Source organism: Eucyclogobius newberryi, unplaced genomic scaffold, assembly GCF_026437365.1.
Source record: "Eucyclogobius newberryi isolate DKJ021-1_F unplaced genomic scaffold, fEucNew1.0.hap1 SCAF_1, whole genome shotgun sequence".
NCBI classification, from domain to species: domain Eukaryota; kingdom Metazoa; phylum Chordata; class Actinopteri; order Gobiiformes; family Gobiidae; genus Eucyclogobius; species Eucyclogobius newberryi.
In genome coordinates, this window is record NW_027315723.1 from 40,483,100 (window position 1) to 40,504,630 (window position 21,531).

The 21,531-nt window shown below is 39.0% G+C and overlaps 1 protein-coding gene across 3 annotated transcripts in view; it reads right to left on the reverse strand.

The window, feature by feature from the left end:
- LOC140360966 (pleckstrin homology domain-containing family G member 1-like) overlaps nucleotides 1-21,531 on the reverse strand; it is a 52,848-nt gene that overhangs the window by 13,986 nt on the left and 17,331 nt on the right. For all 3 annotated transcript variants that reach the window (XM_072446513.1, XM_072446494.1, XM_072446503.1), the window contains exons 2-5: nucleotides 15,771-16,300; nucleotides 9,872-9,972; nucleotides 8,253-8,322; nucleotides 1,589-1,635 (exon numbers count right to left, since the gene is read on the reverse strand). In XM_072446513.1, the coding sequence (XP_072302614.1) occupies nucleotides 1,589-1,635; nucleotides 8,253-8,322; nucleotides 9,872-9,972; nucleotides 15,771-16,166 (614 nt within the window). In that variant the 5' untranslated portion in view covers nucleotides 16,167-16,300. The remainder of the gene's footprint in view (nucleotides 1-1,588; nucleotides 1,636-8,252; nucleotides 8,323-9,871; nucleotides 9,973-15,770; nucleotides 16,301-21,531) is intronic.

A 21,531-nucleotide genomic window follows, 5' to 3' on the forward strand; every position in this document is an offset into this window, starting at 1 on the left:
TGCTGGTGGTCATCAGAGTGTACAATGTGATGATGTTACACTTAGATGAGGGACAAGAGACAGCTTTTCCTATTGATTACATGGGGTTTTCATAAGAAATAAGGTAAATTTGCAAAAGCCAATGTGGATCATTTATATTAGTGACCCTATATTAGACCCTAGCACTCTCTACATTACACAAAATCACAAATCAGCTTCTTAAATATTTATATTTTAGCAGCCTCTCATCTGTATTAAATTAAAATATATTGTATCTTGAATAGGCCTATTATGTCTATTCTCCATCGCAGTGACTCTCTGTGAAACTTTTTCAGTCGCGACCCCCAAAATAACAACCAATGGCATTCGCAACCCCCAAACATAAGTACGGCGACCCCCCCATGTTTGATTTTATTTTGAGGATATATGACTTTGGTAGGTCAACAAATAATAATCTATATTCACCACTGCATTTAAAAAGGGTTGTTTAAGATGAAATACATTCAAAATGTTTCCTTCATATAATCTGAGGACCCCTTTTGCGACCCCCAGTTTGAGAACCACTGCTCTAGCGCATTATTGGAGTATTTTTAGAGTCAAATTTCTCAGAATTTAGTGTGAATTAACTAGGGTTTGACAACAACTGTGCTTCCCAATTATCTCTCAATACACAGTCATTGTTTGTGATACACGTGCCACGTGTATCACAAGACCATGGTGTTGCCACAGGTGAAGGCGTGTGTTAGCATATCTCATTTAGCATCACTTAGCTATTTATGCTAGAACAATATGCACATCCACACAAAGGGCCCCATACAAACTGGCCCCGCAGGTGTGGGTCTGTAGCTAAATAAAGCATTAGCCATGTTAGCTCTAGGCCTACAGTATAATCCGCCCCTGTCAGCAGAGCTCTAACTCTGTCAAAGGAGAGAAGATGATAGAAAGTAAATGGAGCAGGGCGGTGTGCAAAAGCCTCTCAGGCAAAACTGAAGCTAGACACGATGACTCATCCCAGGAGTCCAAAAGGAAAGCTGCACAAGTGGGTCAATGTATACAACAGGTCAAAATGCCAATGAGTTTACATTTAAACAAAAAGGATAAACTCTTTGTAATTGCTACAAAATAAAAACGCTTATAAAACAATCTGTAAAAAGGATTTGTAAAAGTGTGCAGAGTATATGAAGTAAAATATTTACTTTAATTTAATATAATATTAATATTGACCACCTACATGTTAATTGAACTTTTTAAGTGGCTTAACTTAATATCTCAATGTGCTTTGAAGGTGCAGAATGAACTTTCCATTTCCATGGAATCATGCAGGTGCTACATCCAGAAAGTTACATGATGTTGCTTTAAGTTAACGCATACATTTACAACTAACCCTGACCCCCCCCCCCTCCAACTCCGACAGCGTCCTCTCCAAGGCTTGTCCAGGAGGAGCTGATGGACAATATAGTGAAATGAGCCGTTGCCATGGAAGTATGCAAAGCACAGGAGGGCAGAGGATCAGGTAACAGCAGAGGATGATGGGACAGTAGATGCAGGTTGTTTAGAGAAAGGAAAGGAGGACACTACATAAACAGGAGCGGGTGGGGAGTCGGCTCACCGCGGGTAGTTGGTGCAGTACTGGGTGTAGATGTGGAAGTCTTCGCTCTGGAAAAGACAAAAGAGAAGAATTTAGATGGAAGCAAACTAATACCAAAATCAGTCAAACATGAAGAAATCTCAGTTCAATGTTTTAGAAAGATTTCACAGAAAATATTTTATTGTAATTTTGTCAAATCTTTATACATATATGTATGTGTACTTTTACAGCAATGCTGTAAACATTTAAAAGCTGCAAAAACTCAAATGTGAACTTTTAGAACGTTAATAGGCAAGAATATAAATATAGTAATTACAGTGGCATTAGGGTGACAAACCTCCAGCCACCAGACACATAAATTAAATATAGCTTCACCTGAACTATGTTGTTATCTAAAACAATGCTTGTAATTCCATTTCCACATGGCCTAAAGTTTCATAAAAATACCACAGCACCCATTTTGGTGACATGCGCATCAACACTTTCTCCACAAGCAATTCACTCGATGTCATAACGATTTCCGTCATTTACATTCTATGGAGACTTAACGGTCATGAACTGGTCATGTTTAGATTAGTGCTACTTTTTACATATTCTGTGCAAACAAGTGAGCAAAACATAGTTATTTATTATCAAGTGTAGGGCAGTCTTTCATACATGTACGTCACCGTTGTACTAGAACTCTGTCTTTAATGGCCAACTGTGAGTACTAATGACTTGGTTCAGTCGAGTACGCGGAAATGTTTTTATGTCCAGCCCTGCTGGATTTGAGTAATGATCAGGTTAGATTTAATTGCTTTTGCAGCAGAATATTTTACTGGGTTTAAGACATTTCAAAACAGGTTGAAAGAAAATTTAGCACAGCTTTACATCCCATTGGCAAATATTTAGCTTGAAGTATTGAAAATGGATAGAAACACCTTTAAACAAGTCAAACAAGTCCATCAAATCAATATATTGTCTCAAAACTACTGAAACTATGCTGACTAAGTTATTTAAGCTAATTCAGATATGTCATTTCTTTAAAAAAACAAATCAAATTGATTCTAAGCAAGGAATATTATTTGAGAAAAAAACAAACGCTTTTCTTTTTTCTTTTACTTTCCTCAATTACTTACATTATTTTGAGAAACAGTTCAATGTTTGACTAGTCTATCCTCTGATATTGACTACTTGAATTTACAATGTGGAAGCTTACGTTGAAATAGTCTGTATACTTCCTTCTAATTGAAAGTGGCTGTAGGTGATGATTAGTCTGGTCCTCTTGAGTGTAACATACGGCTTATAATTTACCCCTCACACATTTCTCTGTCAACATCAAAACAGCAGACAGAGAGAGCTCTATCAAAGGGGGCTTAAGAGACTTCAAGGGGCCGTGTTAACAGAAAGTACACTGGAACTTTTGTTCATTCCAACCCTGTTCAATGTGCAAAAATATAGCTAATGGTTTTAAATTATGCATGCTTTGTCATTGGCTTTTACTGCTTCAAAAATGTCTTTCTCTTTACAACAGAACACAACAGTATTGAAGAAGACATGCCCTTTTTCAGGGACTTAGCATTGAACTGTAATATAGATGATCATTCTACATTTAGTAAGGGTTTAATCTATTACAGGAATATAGGACAGGTGTCATAAGATGGGGGACAAGACAAAACAGTTGCTGGATCCATAATTTCTGGATGGACCTTAATTTTAAAATATCAAGAGAAAGGTGAATCTACTCAGAACAGTGGGCAGAGAAAGGCAGGTGAAAGCACTCAAGCCTTGACGTGGAACAAATGTGGAATCAAGTAAAACAGAATTACAAGTAAGATAATGATGAGGGAACCGTTGTTACTGGGTTTCAGATGCATCATAACCTTCCGTTCTATAGGTCAATAATATTCAATACAGATGGGGAGGAACTGAAATAAATACTGTTAAAATGCAGATTTGTTGTAGTATGACAAGTTCTAGGGTTTAGTCACTAATATAAATGATCAGGTTAAAAATGTGTTAAGTTATCTTGATAATTTCATGGTACAATGTAATTAATATGTAAATCTGGCTCTTGCCCCCTCCATAGCCGTATGACATCATCACACTCTAAAATATGAAAACAACCAATAACTTGGTTAAAAGCTCATTAAAGTTGATTTTGTACAATATGTCTTCTTCAACCATTTAAGTTCCTGGGTGTTGAGCGTGAGCTGAAGAGTGAATTTGAATAATTGAGCCATTTATGGCAAAAGATGTTGAAAGTATGTCAACTAAACAGTTTCAGTTTCAGTTCTGACACGGCTCTGGCATGAGACGGGCTTAAATATCTCTTTGAAGGGAGGAGTTATCCACACTTAAAATTTTGGTAAGAAATCATTGTTATTTGTTATGTCCATTGAACTTGCCTAAAGTGTGAAACTTCACCCAAGACCAATGTTTTGTTGGTACTGGTAGTTACACAATAACAGTACCTGAAATTGAGTTTGTATTTATTCCTGTATTACAGTAATTGTCATCTTGAATGACAGATTTGTCTTGCTCATACATTTAGATTTTCTTGGCACCTTTAATACAAAACCTTTTTTTAAACAGTGTAAAGGTCAAGTTAGCTCTGTTACACAAAATTGTAAGGTCACATGGTTTTGTTTTGGCAACTGTGTGAGGGGAAGTAATTGCAAATTGATATTTGCTTGACAAAGTAAAGACTCAAAGTAAAGCAAGCTAAAAGTTCTAAACCACCAAAGATCTAGCCTACAAGGATTGTAAGAATGAATGTCAAACTGAACAAGTTAACATGTTCTTTTTATAAATAAGTACGCTAACGTAATACGCTAGTAATACAATGATTAATAAAGGACAATGTGGTAATTATTGTTTATTTGTCCTCTTACGTTGGTTCTGGATGCGACAAATGGAAAAGCACCACTCCTCAATGTTCCATTTCTTTATGCATGTCCACAAAAGTCTTAATCACAACACGACTTCTATAATAGGAGTCTAAATGAGCTCTGAAACAGCAGGGGGTCCCAGGAAGACCACCGCTTCTATCAGCAAACTGATCACACAAACAGGACATGGACTCATACATCTCCAGGAGCGCAGCACAGAGCCGTGTGTGCGGTTACAGAGATGATGGTGGGAAATAAACCGCTGTCTTCATTAGAATGTGAGGGGAACACACGGAGTCAGCATTGCCCCAGGTGCTTTGTGGAAAAGGGAGTAAATTGAAGAGCAGCGTTGACTTGTGTGTCTCCAGCAGTCTGCAGCCACAAACCTAAAACACAACCAGATGTGCCACCCTCCGTCCACTGTTGATGACACGCAGAGGCTAGTTCAACACGCAGATAGTTTGACTCGTGCAAGCATTTTTTTACATTTCCTCAAAATAGGTGGCAAATTTGTTATTTATAAAAAACACACACAATATTACGACAGCCTCTACTTATTATTACAAGGGTTACACTTGTGACTGAAGATGTAATTATTAGTAGTTCAAAATCACAAAAGTCTTGAAGTATTTACAAGAGATAGAAGGGGTATTATAAAATTACAAATGTCCAAAAGTAATAGTGTAGGAAGTAGTCAATAATAGTAGTAGAATTAATGATAATAATAGTAGTAGTAGTAGTAATAGAAGTAGGTAATAGTAGTAACAGTAGTAGGTAGTAATATTAGTTGGTAGTATAGTAGAAGTAATAGGTAGCAGGAGTAGTTAGTAGTAGTACCACTAAATAGTAAATGCCATAGGTTTTATTTAACATACTCTTTCTTTAATGATTGTTACAAAACTAAAAGTGCTTTGGAAATCTGAAAAGTTGGTCCCAATTGGAGAAACAAATCCTACCGAAGCCGGAAACCATAGCTTTATTATACATATAGTTCAAATGTGGCAAAAACAAAAGATCCTAGCTTTGTGTAAGCGGTTTGGGAAATGCTGAAAATGATAAGATAAGATAAGAGATAAGATAAGATATTCCTTTATTGTCCCACATGGGACAATAAAGGAAATTTTATTTATTGTCCTTTATTGTCCCACATGGGGAAATTTCATAAAAATAAAGATCCGGTCAAGTCTGGCCAATGAGGATGGATGGACTGTAAACACACAGACGCACTACCACTGAATGACATCACGAGGTTGAACCAAGTGTTTGAGCTTTGAAGTGGGCTATAGACTAAGGCTGTGTTCACACTTGCTGAGATTGGTGAACTCTGGAGAGGTTGTCCTTGACGTTGCCCAACAGGGTTCACTTCTACTTTGAGGGGGGTGAAATGAAGTGGACTCTAAGGTCGTTTTCACACGTGTCACTGCGCACTAGATTTAGTTTCTACACTTCTGGTCAGTTCACATGCACTGCTCCTCATTCTCCCCAAACCCTACATGAACCATTCATTATTCATTGTTGTGTGTTGCACCTTAATTCCAAAGCAAGTTCCTAGTTTGGGAATTCTGTTCTCTGACAATGGCAATAAACCTCTAACTGATTCTGATTCAGCCTTTAATGTTTTGCGTTTCATCTTTTGATTACATTTTACGGGAAAACTGTTCAGGAATTCGAGAATGGATCGGCCATAGTGACTCACAGGTACAATAAGAGGTGAAACTTGGAAGATTATGAGTGGGAAAAAACAACAACTACTGAAACCAATGTCCCTTAGTCAGTGAGCAGCAAGCCATAAACGCTTAGAGCCTTAGTCAACAGCTTGGATTGAGCTGAACAGAAGGAGAGACAGTTAGGCAATTATCAAATAAGATTTACAACTGGGCCGGTGCCTTCTTGCTTTGTGATTTGTGGCGCCTCAAACACAAAGAAAAGCATTAGCTGAAAGCATGAGTGTGTGTGCATAGTGAATAAGAGTTCATTGGCTTGGCAGGGTCTTGGCAACTGTGGCTAACCTAAAATAACACAAAGAAGCTAACGGCTAATGGTTAAGTATTGGGTTACGGCCGTTTTACCAGGAGCAAACCTGGGAAACAACAAAAGCAGGGGTTCAATGTCAAGAGGAAGTTGTTGAATGTAATGTCAAATTCCAGTAAATGTTGAACGCAGATTGCTTCAGGCATTAACAGTAAAATACAATATAACAGTAGTGTAGTGTTTTGAAAGGCTCAAAGCAAAGAGGACTCTCTGGTTAGGACTCATTTTCAAGTTATAAAATTCCCAACTTTGTACAGTTTATCGTTACTTGGCTGTTTTAAAGTAAAGCTGAAATATGGGCAAAATGAAGCAAACTCCCCCGTTATTGGAGCTGTGTTTATATTCATTCTGTAACTCTATTTTACTGAGCTAATGTAAATAATGAAATGTAATGTGTTGTAATTGTAATGCAATATGTACTTTTATTATTGTGATGTATTCAGACTGCAGATTAGGAAAAGTAGCAGTAACTAATCTGGGCAGATCATCTTTTCTCTTGAAGATTGAGGATTTTGTACATGGTCCCTGACAAATAAAGACTAGACTAAAAAAAAACTAAACTACTCTAGGTTTATCCCCGCCTCACCACGCAATAAATGTTTTTATTAAATGACACATGAGGTTAGCTTTTGTTTTTCTACGAGTTATTCACCGAGTTGCTCTAAAGCCAATCGATAGTGCAAAATTACACAGAAGTTGCCATCTGCAATCTTTGAATACATGTTAAAAACTGTAAAAAGTGCACATTTACATTTACCATCATTTAAAAAGAAATTGCTTTAAGAAAGAAACAAAGACTTAGTAAATACTTATGTTTTACAACACAATGCCACACTGATTGGTTTCAGTTTCACACAAACTCAAACTCAGCAGCTTTGTCCAAAACGATACTTCCCTGCCTCTGCACAACATGTCACCGCTCCATCCTCCCTGCTGTAAATAGAGCCGTCTGATTATGTCCCATGATAACGCCTGTTGTGCATTCCACCATTTCCTCCCCGAAAACCCCAGTCCCTCCGCCCTGACCGCCCTCGCACCCAGCACCGTGACAAAACAGTCTGACCGCGCACGACACCACCAGCGCTAAATTCGTCTGCTGTTGACTCACTCGGTTTTATAGCGGCTCCCCGTACACATTTGCATAATGAGTCCAAAACAACAAAACCCTGCACACCACAGTAGATTTATGAAAGAACACGGCCCAGCTGAGGAGGAGGAAGTGGTGCGTCCGATGGGGAGATTAGAAAAGCATTAAGAAGCCAAGGGAAGAAGTAAACATCCACGGGTCGATGTGGGCTCTGTGTCCAAAAAACCCCTCCCATTATAAACAGCTTTTGGTCATGTAATGTCCTGTTCAAAAGGAGATGGATAGAGATAGAGATAGAGATAGAGATAGAGATAGAGATAGAGATAGAGATAGAGATAGAGATAGAGATAGAGATAGAGATAGAGATAGAGATAGAGATAGAGATAGAGATAGAGAGATAAAATAGTGAAAATAATCAACCATCAATATTAAGTACAGTTTTGATTGAACACAGACATCGATCCAACCATCTTCACCAACCAAATACTTAATGGAAGAACATTTTAACGCTTCCATCTCTCCTTCTCGGCACCTTTAGGTTGCCCCGCTCCTGTATGATTTGCTCGTTGCATAACCTCCGTGACCGTGTGCATGCCTGCGTCCCTGAAGCAGCTGTGAGTGCGAACAGGCTCAGGCAGGCACGGCACAAGGTCACATTTAACACAGAGAGAAACAACCGAGGTCGGGCATGTTTTACCTTGGACACAAAACACTCGGCGATGGCCACAGGGTCCGTGTTGCACCTCTCCAGCTCCTCAAGGAGATTTCTGAAAAAGATAATACATGATGAATATTAAGGTAATAGAAAATGGCATTAAAGTGGCTGATGAAGAACTTTGATGAATTGTTTTGAGACCCAACAAAAGCTAAAAATGCAGAAGTTTTGGACAAAAAGGAAAAAAAAACAACAACAAAAACAGGCTGATGGTGAAATCAATCTACAAATGAAACTATACTACTCTAAGATTATTTTTAAGATAAGGAATATGTATTTTGGACCTTGTCGCTGTGTTAAATGAAAAAGTTCAACATTAGTGGATTTTTCTTTTGAATATAATGAAAAACGCAGATTGAAAGTCATACATATTGTTTTAGGCAATAATGAATACATTAACTGTAGAATACAGTTAGTTGGCATCTTGAAAATCTTTAATTCTAAGACTCTCTGCCCTTTTCATCTGACTAATCTTCCAGTCTGTTATATCTAAGCTTCTATCATTTCTGAGTCATCCACATTAAGTCCACTGATAATGCACATACTTCCTTGTATTGAAACAGCACACGTCAGACTCTTGCAGTTAAACACTTAGGCGTAAATTTACTGTTAAATAACTGTCTCATGAGGTCACTTGAACAGCTCTAAACTGCTTTTCTCCTTCCTTTTTACTGGCCGACAGTCTGTTGCTCACAAATGAATAGGTGCGGCCAGGGAAATGTGCTGTTTGAGTTAGGACCACCAGTGGTGTGTTTGACCGACCTCGAGTGAGTAGAGCCAGTGGACACCAGTGTGGAGATGATTACAGCTCCACCTGACCATTATAAACCTTTCCCAGAAGTCCACAGGTGCACACCAGCAGCAGCCTGTTGTTTTTTTTTTTACAATCCCAGACGGACATGGTTTATTGGTTATGAAAAACACAGGGTTGTTTCAGGACTGAATGGTGTTTTAAGTAAATGCAAGCCTATGTCATACACTATGGATGGATGGACCAAATTTGTAAAATGTTTATACTACATCATCAATTATGTAGATGTAATACATTAGTTTGGCCCCAACTCTAAATATATGCTTGAATTTTAAATAATTGTTGCTAATCAAGTTTTGTAGGCTACTCCACCCGTAATCACCCACTGATCAATCGCTTCCTCCGGCAAGCCTAAAAGGCAGCCTCGTCAAGAGAGCTTCAGCTGTATCGCCCATGGGTGCTCTTGGCGATGTTGGCAGGTGGTGCCCTGGGGCGGAGGACATACGACATAGAAAGTTCCCATGTAACTGTAGTTCTAAGAGTATGTGCACTGACCTCTGCCTGCATGTCCAGCAGGCTTAAGCTCCAGAGAGTGGGCTAGAGGCTCGCAGGGTCCCATTGTACCCTTTTATGATTGGGGCAGTACAATTATTTTTTCCCTCAGGCGATACCTCAGGTGATGGTCAACAGCGGCGCACGGAGGGTAAATGTGCTTACTCATTAAACTATAGTTCTATTTAGGCAAATGACAAAGATACTCAAACCAAATATATAGGGACATTGTTGCTAGAACAATTGATCAACATAAATATGGAAAATAAAGGTGGAGTGAGAGGTGTTAAACACTGACCTGTTGAAGAGGTAGATGTCCTGGATGTTCCCAAACAGAGAGCCTTTGTCCTCGGGGCTCAGGGCAGACACAGACTGCTCACTGATGCTCTCCAGGTAGTCCTAAAGACGCAGAAGAACTACATTATTACATCTGTATTTTTTGAGAGGTATTCAGACCCATTGCCCTTACGTTTCATCTACCAGTCTACATACAGTATACCCACTGACACCAGCCATTACCACCCAACACAGAGTCATATACAGAGAGAAATCAAACAGATTATTTTGTATTTTTATTTTAAGTATTAGTCGTTCAAAACAATAACAATTTACAATTAAAACATCTTGATTGGATTGTTATCAGAATAAAATACCATATCATCATCCACCCCTAAACACACGGTCAATTACATACTACAATTAGGCTAATTTCTACTGTCATTCGTACAATTGACTTCACAACTAAGAGCCATCTGTATAGTGTTATCACCTGGTTAGTTTTTATGGTCCTCCAGAGCTTCTATAAACAGCATGATACAGTTAGCACACATCCGTTTGAATGTGTGTGCAACCATAGCTTTGGCTGTAAACGTTGTAATGTCTGGCTATCTGTATACAAGACAGAGCAGACTCTCACTGTGGTCTAGCAAGCACAACAGAATATGGTTCATTAAGATCCAAAAACAGAAAATAAAAGCTGGATCTTCCCCCAAGTTGGTTGACTAATGCCAGTCTACCGCAGTGGCTTGTGTTCCGTAATGCCCCAATTACCCCATTATTACAGCCACATGGAGCAGAGCCAGAAACGCAGTGCTAAAGTGTACAGGCGTTAGATTGCGTCATTCAGACTTTTGGGTTCAGGTTGGACGTACCAAGCTGGAGGATTTGTAGATGCGCAATTTTAAGTTGATGGAGGAAATAATGGGACAACAACAACTTTTCCGGTTGGTCCGCCACCTGCTTGTTTTGATGGAGATGTTATGTTCCATAGAACGGCATCAAACTTGTCTATCTCCATGGAGACAAGCAGGCAGCACTGTCAAGCCAAGCTACAGGTCAGATCTGTGGTGAGGCCGCTCCACTTACAGTGAGGATTACACTTTCCAAAGGTCATTTTGAGCAATAAAAAAAAAGAACATTCTCAATTAAGACAAACAGAAACTCAAGAAAAGTTACATAGCGCACCTTTAAATAAACTGTACAATTTTTCCCCTTTGTGTATTGTATTTTGCACTGACAAATGTGTTATATATATTGAATGACCCTATAACAGATGAAAAATCCGACAAATACAACTTTATGAATGAAACCCGGCTGGTATTAGCTTTGGACAAATATTTAGCGTAGGGCATAAAGGAAGTAGAGCTGAGTCACGTTGACAGATAAGATGGCGCTAACACAAAAGGTCGAGCTCGGGGTCATATTGAGATTTCGGCACCAATTGGACAAGCTGGTTAGTAAGGTGATGCTCCATTAGCCACAGGGTCGCACATTTGACCCGCCCTCGGCCCAAGTCACTCAGCAGCTCGAGCCGAGCCGAACAAAGAGTAGCATTAAGCAACTCACGCTAACCTCCTCCAATCTGAACTCAAGAAGGCACAACATGTAAGGACTTGATGCATGCTCACGTTAACCATTAGCGGAGCGACATTTTCCAACATTAAAGTGGAAGGAAGTCTAGACAATGCACAGGCAAACACATTAGCTCACACTTTAGCACAGTCCGAACAAATTTAAATGTATATTTATTTTACTTAAATATGTAGACACCATTGCCTTGGCATTTATTATGTTTTTTTTTTATATTTTGGAGTTGAATGAAAAATCTATTTTAAATCAAGCAGGTGTCTTTCGCTGCATTTGAAGACTTTTTTGAACAAAATACATATTAAGAAAGTAATTTTAAGTGATGCAAAAGAGAACACAAAGATTGCATAATATTAGGCACTTTTAAAAAGGTCCCATAACATGCAAAATCGACTTTCAGAGCTTTTAACCTTCTTGCATTGCTATTTGTGCTTCATATATGTACCCAGAGTGTTTTTTTGATTGATTCCCGCAGTTTTTAGCTATATTACAGACTATCTCCTTTCCGCGAATCTCCGAACTGACGGGGGGTGGGTGCAAGACCGCGTCATAAGGGCAAGCACGCGTCACCATCCCCCCACCCCCAGTGATATTTTTAACTATTATGTTAAGGGTGTTGCACAACCCTTATCAATTATACGCTTAGGATAGACTACGAAACGTGAAAAAAAAGCATGTTATGGCACCTTTAAAGTTAAGTTACATTTATATAGGTTTTTAGCAAGGGTTTAATGGATAAAAGACAGATGTTTTGTATTAATAATGGTACGTAATTTTAGTTTCTTATTTTTTATAACCATTTCTACTTCTGATTCTGGGTTCGCTCAAAGTTGATTCAGCAGATGTCCTGCTCTCTCAAAAAGACAGAACTCTTTGTGCAGCAGGATTGAAAATGGACAGGAGGACCCTTTGTTGCACCATGAGAAGTGATTGTCTACAGTCATGGATCACACCGAGTTCTAACTAATCAAGTATGGTGACCATTTCCCCCCTGTCAGAACGAATAACTTTAGTCATAAAGTTAAGGCATAAATTAAGTATTTTCCCAGTAGGTTTGCTTATTGGAAACAGAAGTCATAGAAATACATTTGCATTTTCAGGGCACTTGAAGCAAGCACCTTCATGTCCCAAACTCCATTTGAACCTAAGGGTGGTCTAGACTCTGCAGCAGACACTTGGCAGGTTTATTAGTTGCAGTTGCTCTGCCCAGTGTTTTTCTAACCTGCTTTGAGCACAGCTATCTTGACAGTTAAATCCCTCTTCCGTTCTTCCTCCTCCATGGCATTTCTTCACCTCTGTCCCGGTGAGAGGAGGGGGAGTGGTGGGTGGGACATTCATCAGAGCGACAGGCCAAAAACACCAAAGCCTAACCTCACTGGAGCAGTTATCCCGTCTGCTGGGACTGTGGCCTTCCTGTTATTCAGAGGCCAATACGGGCCAAAAACATGAGCACATTTAAGGTTTGGGTCAAATCTAGAGTAGAACTAATATATAAAGAAGACCTAAAATATGCTTAAATTACATTGTTTAGGTGCACTATGTAACATTTGTGGTGGTGGGTCCAAGGAGATTGTTTTGCTTGGAATGTTCCACAGTACAGCATCCAATGTATATCTCCATGGAGACAAATGGGTTACGCCACCAGCACAAGTCACAGGTCACATCTGTGAAAAGGATGTTTTTAAACTTGTATGGCTTCATCTGATTAGGCAGTGTGAAATGGGATTGAGAGTAGGGAGGACATTAGGCAAAATGGCAGAACCAGGAATCGATGTCACAACGCTGAGGCATGCACAGAACTGGCATACGTGCTGCATCTTAGACCACTCGGCCATCGGGCAGCACAGAATGCATGTTTTTCAATGTTTTTCTTTTTCCCTTTCTACAAACTTTATCTGAACATTACAAAAAGCCCCAAGCTTTGCAAAGTTGTGATGGAGTTTGTTGAGGTAACGACGCAGAGCACTGGTCTTCTTTGGCCTCAGGTCCAGGGGTTTGTACTTTTTCCCCTTGTAGAACGTCCTCAGATTCTCCTTCTGTGTCAAGTCAATTACAATCAAGACTCTGGCAATGTATTTGCAGAAAACACAGATCTTTGAGAGCCTGGACACGGCTCCTATAGTTACTGTGGCCACACGGAGGACATTTTTCAGATCATCCAGTTGTTTGAGCAGCTCCTCCTTTTTCTTGCCCCGCAAATCTCTAGCCTTTAACTCGGCCATGTTTGTGTCGCTGCTCTTGTGGAAATTCATTGTATGTTCTTATCAATAAAAACCTGTGTATGTTATTAAATGTACTGTAGAGCATTCCAGGATCTACATGAAAAGTTACATAGTGCACCATTAACGTTGTTAAATTTACATTTTTAGCAATCATCAGTCTAAAACTAACAATTAACCAACAACATGTTTAAGACACAGGGATTTAAATGTGGTGTATGTGTTTTAAATGTAATACTCACTTCAGTGCACGTGACACAAACCGAAGAGAGGACGGTGTAACATTTCAGAATGTGTTGAACAGAAAAACATTGGAGCTCAACTTGCAATTTAGATCATTTGATGGCAGGTTGAGATGGAATTTAGATGAATGTCACTTGATTTTGAAATGACTGTTGACTAATGCTGGTAGACAAATCACTGGAGGTGTAATAAAGAATAGTGACTTAGCAAAATTATCTCTTAGAATTCCAGTTAATATTTTTAAAACACATCATAGAACAAGAACATTTACTGTAATAAAAACTGCAAGATTAGCATGTTTTATTACATTAAAAGTCTCAATAATTGATGATTACACAATTTGAATAGTAATTCCTATTCTTTCTAATGCGGCCAGTTGGATTTTACAAGCTTGCATAGTATTTTGATGGTTTTATATCTGATGAGAGCAAGATTAAAAATGAACAAAACCATAAATAAAATTACTATCATGACATTTAGGGAAAGATTTCACATGCAATTGGAACAGATCTGCAGTATGGCATGAATCACATCTGTTCACAATAGGAAAAAGGGAAAGCAGCGGTCCCACAGAAAGACAAACACTCATAAACAGACAGCTTTAATTCCGACCAGTATTAAATCTGTTCCCATCAAAAGAGAATGCAATGTGTGTCAGAAAAGTTCAAAGCTTGTGGAGGGAGTGCACGGGGCGGTGGAGTTTGGTTTTGTGCTGCTAGCTACAAACTGTCCTCCAGAGTCGGCATGTAACGTGAGCGCACCACGCCCGCGAGCTAAAGCAGGTGACTTTATTGTCAAGAAGAATCAGAGCCAAACGTGTGAGAGAGTCGAGTTCATCTAACAAATGTGGTCGGAATCTAAAAAAGTCCATGTTTACTCATTAAAACAATGTCTTTTTCTTCATTCATGCATGTTTGCAGGAGCTCATCTGCGTTTTTAAAGAGCATACATTGCGTCAGCAGACATTGAAATGGCCTTTACTACAATGCATTTTCAGCAAATAACCAACTATAATGCAAGCAGCAGCTGTTGAAGCCTCATTTAAACTACCACTACTGTTGCCAGATGATGGTGCAGCCCCTGTTATCAGGTTTGGCATTTTTCTTTTCTTTCCATGTAAATTATTTAAAGTTATAATAAGTAAAAAAGCATATACAAATGCTTCAGTGCCAACTTAGTTTGATTTGATGCACTCTGTTGGCAAAAGTGGAAAGAGAAGCAAGTTTCATCAGAAAATTTGCACCATGGCGATTGTCAACATAGCACTAAAAGATGAGTAAAGAAGAGTGCTTTGTTGTGAAAATAATCTTGGCCTTGATTAACTCTTTAAAACGTAATCTTTAAGTAAGATTTGTGTGCTGTTTGCACAGCATGAATGTAAATATATTTCGAACTTGGACTAGTTCACAGAATAAGAATCTATGTAAAATAGGTAACTTTGATGATAATGAGAGATTAAATCAGAGTTCCATTGGTTCTGCTCCGATTTTGAAATACATAATTCTCACGGACTTTGGTTAGTTTTGCAACTTCAGCGCTTGCGTGAAAGTATCTGGGCATGAGCAATTGAAACCGAGTGTTGTTTTCAGCTAAAAAAAAACACAGGAATGAAACAAATATTATGCCTGGTATGATTTTAGGCAAGAACAAGATGAAAGATGACATAAAGTGGATGTCCTTGGAAAACATATGTATAAATTCCATGTCGTAGGTCATAAAAACCTCTTGCTCATCATGCGTTTCGACCTCGTCCTACTTCTTTTATAAACCTTCCAAACCATGCTCCATCTTTGATCTCTCTCACAGCTCCCATTTCCCATTCCCTACCACCGCCTGCTTTCAATTACTTTCTTACATTGCGTCTCTTACCTCGACAATACTCTGCAGATCGCGCACATACGTCCTCTCCGTGTCCAAAATCTCCTGCACCACCCTGTCCACATACGTCTTCTGCCCCTGTCCCCCCGTCCCGTTCATGGACACCTCTTTCAGCTCTGTTGTTGTTGTTGTTGTTGTTGTTGTTGTTGGTGTCTGGGTGTTACTTTGTCTCCCTTGCCCAATTTTGGACTCCCCATCACTCCCCTCTTCCAGCTGCCTGGCCGGGACCAGCTCCAGCCTTATCGCCCCAGAATCCCGATCGGACATTGGGGCGGAGACGAGGGTGGAGCGGCTTCCCAGCGAGCAGTGGCTGTCCCGGGAGGAGGCGGAGGAGGAGGTGGAGGTGTAGCTGATGGGGCGGTCGGCGGCGTCCAAAGCGGAGTCCATGCTGTGGGAGGAGCTGTAGCGGGAGGGGGTGTGGCGGTAGGCGGGGCTACGCAGGCACCGCGAGCTCAGGTCCGACACGGCGTCCGGCACTTCAGGCAGAGGAGGCAGCGCATCGGGGAGGTAGGTGTAGTCGTCTGAGGAAGAGAGGAGCAGAAAGTATGAGTACATGTAAAACCCAACACCACATTTGAGATACAAGGTGTACTATAGAATGTGCTCATCTCCATGGAGATGTTACCACTTTACTTGGAATGGAATTTGCTTTTGCATTTGTCCATAAATGTCCATAAATAAAAACATAAAACACCGATGCGTCTGTGTGTATGCGTCTGTGTGTATGCGTCTGTGTGTATGCGTCTGTGTGTATGCGTCTGTGTGTATGCGTCTGTGTGTATGCATGAGCCTTGTTCTTTTGACTTAAAAAACAAAAACAACAATATTGTTTTTTTGTTTTTAAGTCAAAAGAACAAGGCTCATTCCCTCGCAGGGTGATGTTTTCCAAAGCATTACAAGCGAGCAGCAGATTGAGCTAACAAGATTACTGTGGGTCTCTTCAAGAACTGGATGCGGTGGTGAAAGAGGGCACTATTTCTTGGAAGGAGAGAAGCGTGTTACTGTGGAGGATGTATACAGACAGGAGGCTCTTTGGCACCGGGCTGGTGCCAAACTGGCCCAAATCTAATGTCCACAGACAAAGATCCGTTAGACAGCATACGGCCAACTGGCAAGGCAAAGGGGACGCACAAGGCGAGCAATGGTAGAGTTACTAACGGCAATAATGACACATGTTTTAATACTGCAAGTCACGGGTTTGGCTGAATTATATAGTATAATATAGTCATGTTATCACATGGGTGGGAGGCTCCTCCCAATGGGTGGGTCTTACCACAGAACAGTATTAATATCGGAGTTCTCGATCTAAATTCTTTTATTGACAATGACTCTTGGATGAGAGTCGAAACGTCTATTTTTTCAAACTGAGTCCAGATGACTACAACTGAAGCTTTTTCTACTATGGAACACGCCTGGACGAATGAGGGATTACACCGACATGGGTGGGTGGTATAAAAAGTGTAGGTCTGCTTAGCTTCAAAGATCTTTAACAAAAAAGCTTTAACATTCCTGAATAATGTACAAAATTTTCATAAATTTGGCACATTAAATTTAGCAACGTAAATATAATTACCGTTTGATTCCAACACCATGGAAAGACACTGACGTGCTTGATTATTACAACTGAAAACACAATTTGAGTATTCAATTCCATGTCCACTCTGCATAACAAAGGCAGAGATGCGAGAGGGGAAAGCTGAGCCTATTCTAACAGCAGCCAGCGTTCACCATCAAAGCAAGTGGTGACACAGGCCCAGCACTGGTGTGTTGTGAAAACAGTCAGATGCCCTGCAGGACGGCCCCACAGAAGCCTCATGCTCCTTCAAACCCTATCACTTCAAAGCTCCTCAGCAAGAGACCAGGTTCAAAAACATGTGATGTAAAAGAATCACGGACCAGTCACATTTAAAAAGGCACTTTGGATCTATCGGTAGAAAGAGCAGAAAATAAAAATCAAGGGCTGAATGAAGGACAAAAATACATTTGTAATTGCATTTGGATGAGTCACCATCACCAAAATGGAAAAGTTGCATTAGTTAACATAATGCCCTCCCTACAGAACTAAAATGTCCATGTGTCTTCATGGTATTGTCATTCTCAAATCGAGAATGACTCTTGGATGATAGTCAAAATGTCTTGTTTCTCTATAACGGTGTCCAGATGACTACAACTGAACCTTTTTCTACAATGGATCGGAGCAGGAGAAAGTTTATTTCAGTGACCGTGACGCTGCATGATGTGAGCGGCCGAACAAACCACCGCAATATTACAACTTTATTACTGATGTTGGGGTTATAAAGACGCGGATCAAGGTAAGACATGACAATACAGGCCAGCAGACCATTATACTAAAGTACACTTTACGAGGCTGTGTTCACCAATTAGCCTGAAAATATTTGTGACTGATGATAGAGACTGTCATAAAATTTCCTCCTCACTTGCCATCCATTTCCCCCGTTTTGATCGTCACACTGGGGTTTAAAGTGGTTGCGTTCAGTGCGCTACGGAAGCCTGTTTAGAGCATGAATCACTAGTTGGGCCGAATCAAGGCTGGTTCGCGTTCACACCACAAGCGAACCGCATTGGAGTTCACTTGGAATCGTACTGACGCCATCTCCAAACATGGGTCTCGGTATGGACTGTGTAGGTGTTCTGAACTCGAGTTTTATTGAACTGTACAAAATGGTGTATGTGTGAAAATACCCCAAATTTCCAGCTGTGAGGTTCCTCTAATGTTTTACGGTAAAGGACAAAGGCGACATAATTTCAACAGAAGGCCCAATGTTAGTCCTGAGGGCAGCCCAAATACATGAGACAGCCTTTGAACAAACAATGAGAGGAGGAACAATGGAGCAGAGGCTTTCTGATGTGGTGGAGAAATACATGTGTACGAGAACCAGTGAGAGACTAAACAATATTGCATTCACAAATTACAGTAAAATATTGTAGCATTAACAATAGTAACATCCTGGTGGGTAGCGAGTTTCAAGACATTTTACTTTACTGACTACCGGTAGCATTTCCTACTACCTAACGTTTCTTAAAATTATGTTATCTTTCTTATGTTTTACATTTCTTTTTATTATTATTTTTATTCAGTTTTTAATGTATTTTTTAATGACGTTTAATAATTTTGATGCCACGGTACAGTTAGTTTAACTTTTTCCCCCTTCATTAACCTCTTCTGATCTCTTAATAACTTAGTATTTTATAGGTTTCAAAGTGTGTTATGGAAATCAAAATGTGCCAGTAAAAATAAACTGAAAGTAGCTGTGTTCAAGCTTTCATCTTGCCTGGACAATTTGCCAAGAAAACAAAGATGGAAGTAAAGCATCCCAAATGCAACATGCTGTGAAACAGTCTTCTCCTCAACAAGACGATTTGATTATGAGCACATGTGCAGACCCAAGTCTGACCTACTTTTGGACAATATCAGTGAACCACTAGAACACACAAGGCTATGCTGGGCTGTACTAGTTTGCTTTTATGGCACACAAAATTCTGCATTATACCAAACACATTTTTCAATCTGGTTTATTCATTAGAAATATACCTAGTGTGTTTTGTTTCAGTTATTATTTTTGTTTGTTGTTTGAGTTTTACATTTTCCATCTCCAGAGCTCAAAAGTTAATATTTAAATCAACCATACTTTGTGCTGCTATTAGGAAGTAATCCAAGAAGTGCTCATCACTTTTCCATATTTTGTTTCAAAGCTTAAATTTCTTTCAGAATATTGCTAATCATCTTTGACGCTAGCCGCCATTGTTTTTAGCTTAATTATTTCAAGACATACAATGTTATATCAAGACCAAATCAAAATCTAATTTTATTTATTTTTTTAATATATATATATATATATATATATATATATATATATATATATATATATATATATATATATATATATATATATATATATATATATATATATATATATATATATATATATATATATATATATATATATATATATATATATATATATATATATATATATATATATATATATATATATATATATATATATATATATATATATATATATATATATTTTTTTTTTTTTCAAAAAGCCAGAATCCACACATATTTGATACTCCTGCCACTTTCAAGTTTCTGTCAGCACAAAGACAACCTAATTGCCTCTTACAGAAATAGCCAACTCTGACACCTCTCACCTTATCAGAAGTGTTTGAAAACTATGTGTGCATTTCAACAAAAATGCAGTTGGGTTTTTTATTTTTTTAAATTAAAATCAATGGGCAGATAAGGCTAAGTGAGCTAATAACTTAATGGTTCCTGGTCATGCTAATGCTACCTGATAGGAGGCCGGTCAGTGAAACAAACTCAGCGCAAAGCAAATACAGGGGCCACAAGTGTTTCTGCTTGGAGTGAAACCCAAACACGAGCACTGATAATCATACATATTTGAGAGGGTGGTGTACACCCTGGCTCCATACTAGGACTACTGGTTTCCCCAAAGTATGGGTAAGTAAGATACAGAAAATGCTGTTATCTTGTAATAGGCTAAGCCAAGTGGCGGACCCTTGACCTGAAAAGTTAAAATTGTGCACCTGTAAGATTTAGTACTTCTTTTAAGATCTATTTTTTGTTGACATAATGTGCAACTTTAATAACTAAATCTAAATGTCCTTCTGGATTGCTTCGTGGGCAGATTCAAAATACCAGACTTCCCTGAAGATTTAATTGATCTACTATTCTTTGTGAATACCATAATTCAAGCAATCTCTGTGATCCAGACCAGATCTTATTTTAATACACATTACTTTTTATATATAAGGATAAATACTCCGTAACTAAACAGTTTTAAATTGAAGTCTCAGATATACCTTTCGTTAACAAAATATTATTTAGAACCCTTGTAACCTTGTAACTGACCCAAATTACAGAGACCATTCTCTGGTGTTTGTGTACAGAGATTTACAGGGTGTGTGAGGAGCACTGTGGGCCACTTTACAGAGAATGACACTGACATAGCCTGCTTCCAATCTGGCATTCATTTAACTGCACAAAGAGCCCCGACACTTGGCTGTCCATCAAATTTGAATATATATATATAATACATCAGGGCTTTCCCATTCACAACTGACAAGTCACATGTTTTACACAAAATAGTATTTGTAAAGAGCATTGATCCCATCAGTGTGGAATGAGATTGAGAAGTTCAAAAGCACATCCAGGAAAAACTATCTTAAATGTCTCTGAACACAGTTCTAAGTCATTTTAAAGCACCAAGGGTGCCAAAATTGCTTGTAAAGTGCATTTACAACAGTAGGAGGTGATAGTTGATGGCCTTCTTCATGGAGTTTCAGGTTCTGTACAGACTCTGGGTTCCTCACTCTGGGGTCCAACACTGACCTCTCAAAAGTGTCATCATAATAAAATCAATGATAATCATGATCATCATTACGGTATATCTTATTTATTTTCTAAATCAGCGAACTATGCTCCATGTTATGACTTTAATTTGAATGTCAAAACATGCTTTATGAATTATCATTGATTTAGTGGTTAGAATTACATCTCATTTACTTTCTTTTAACACCAATAGTCCCCTTGTGCTCCATCTGCTCCTTTAAATCACATTGTCAGCCATGTTGAGGACCATAAAGGGCCATATCCTTTTGTCCAAATATTGATCACTTCTGGTTTTGTCATCTCACTCTTTTCCTTATGAGTTTCCTGCTGAAACAATAAATCACGCCTAGAGTCATGCATTTCCTCTGTAAAAAG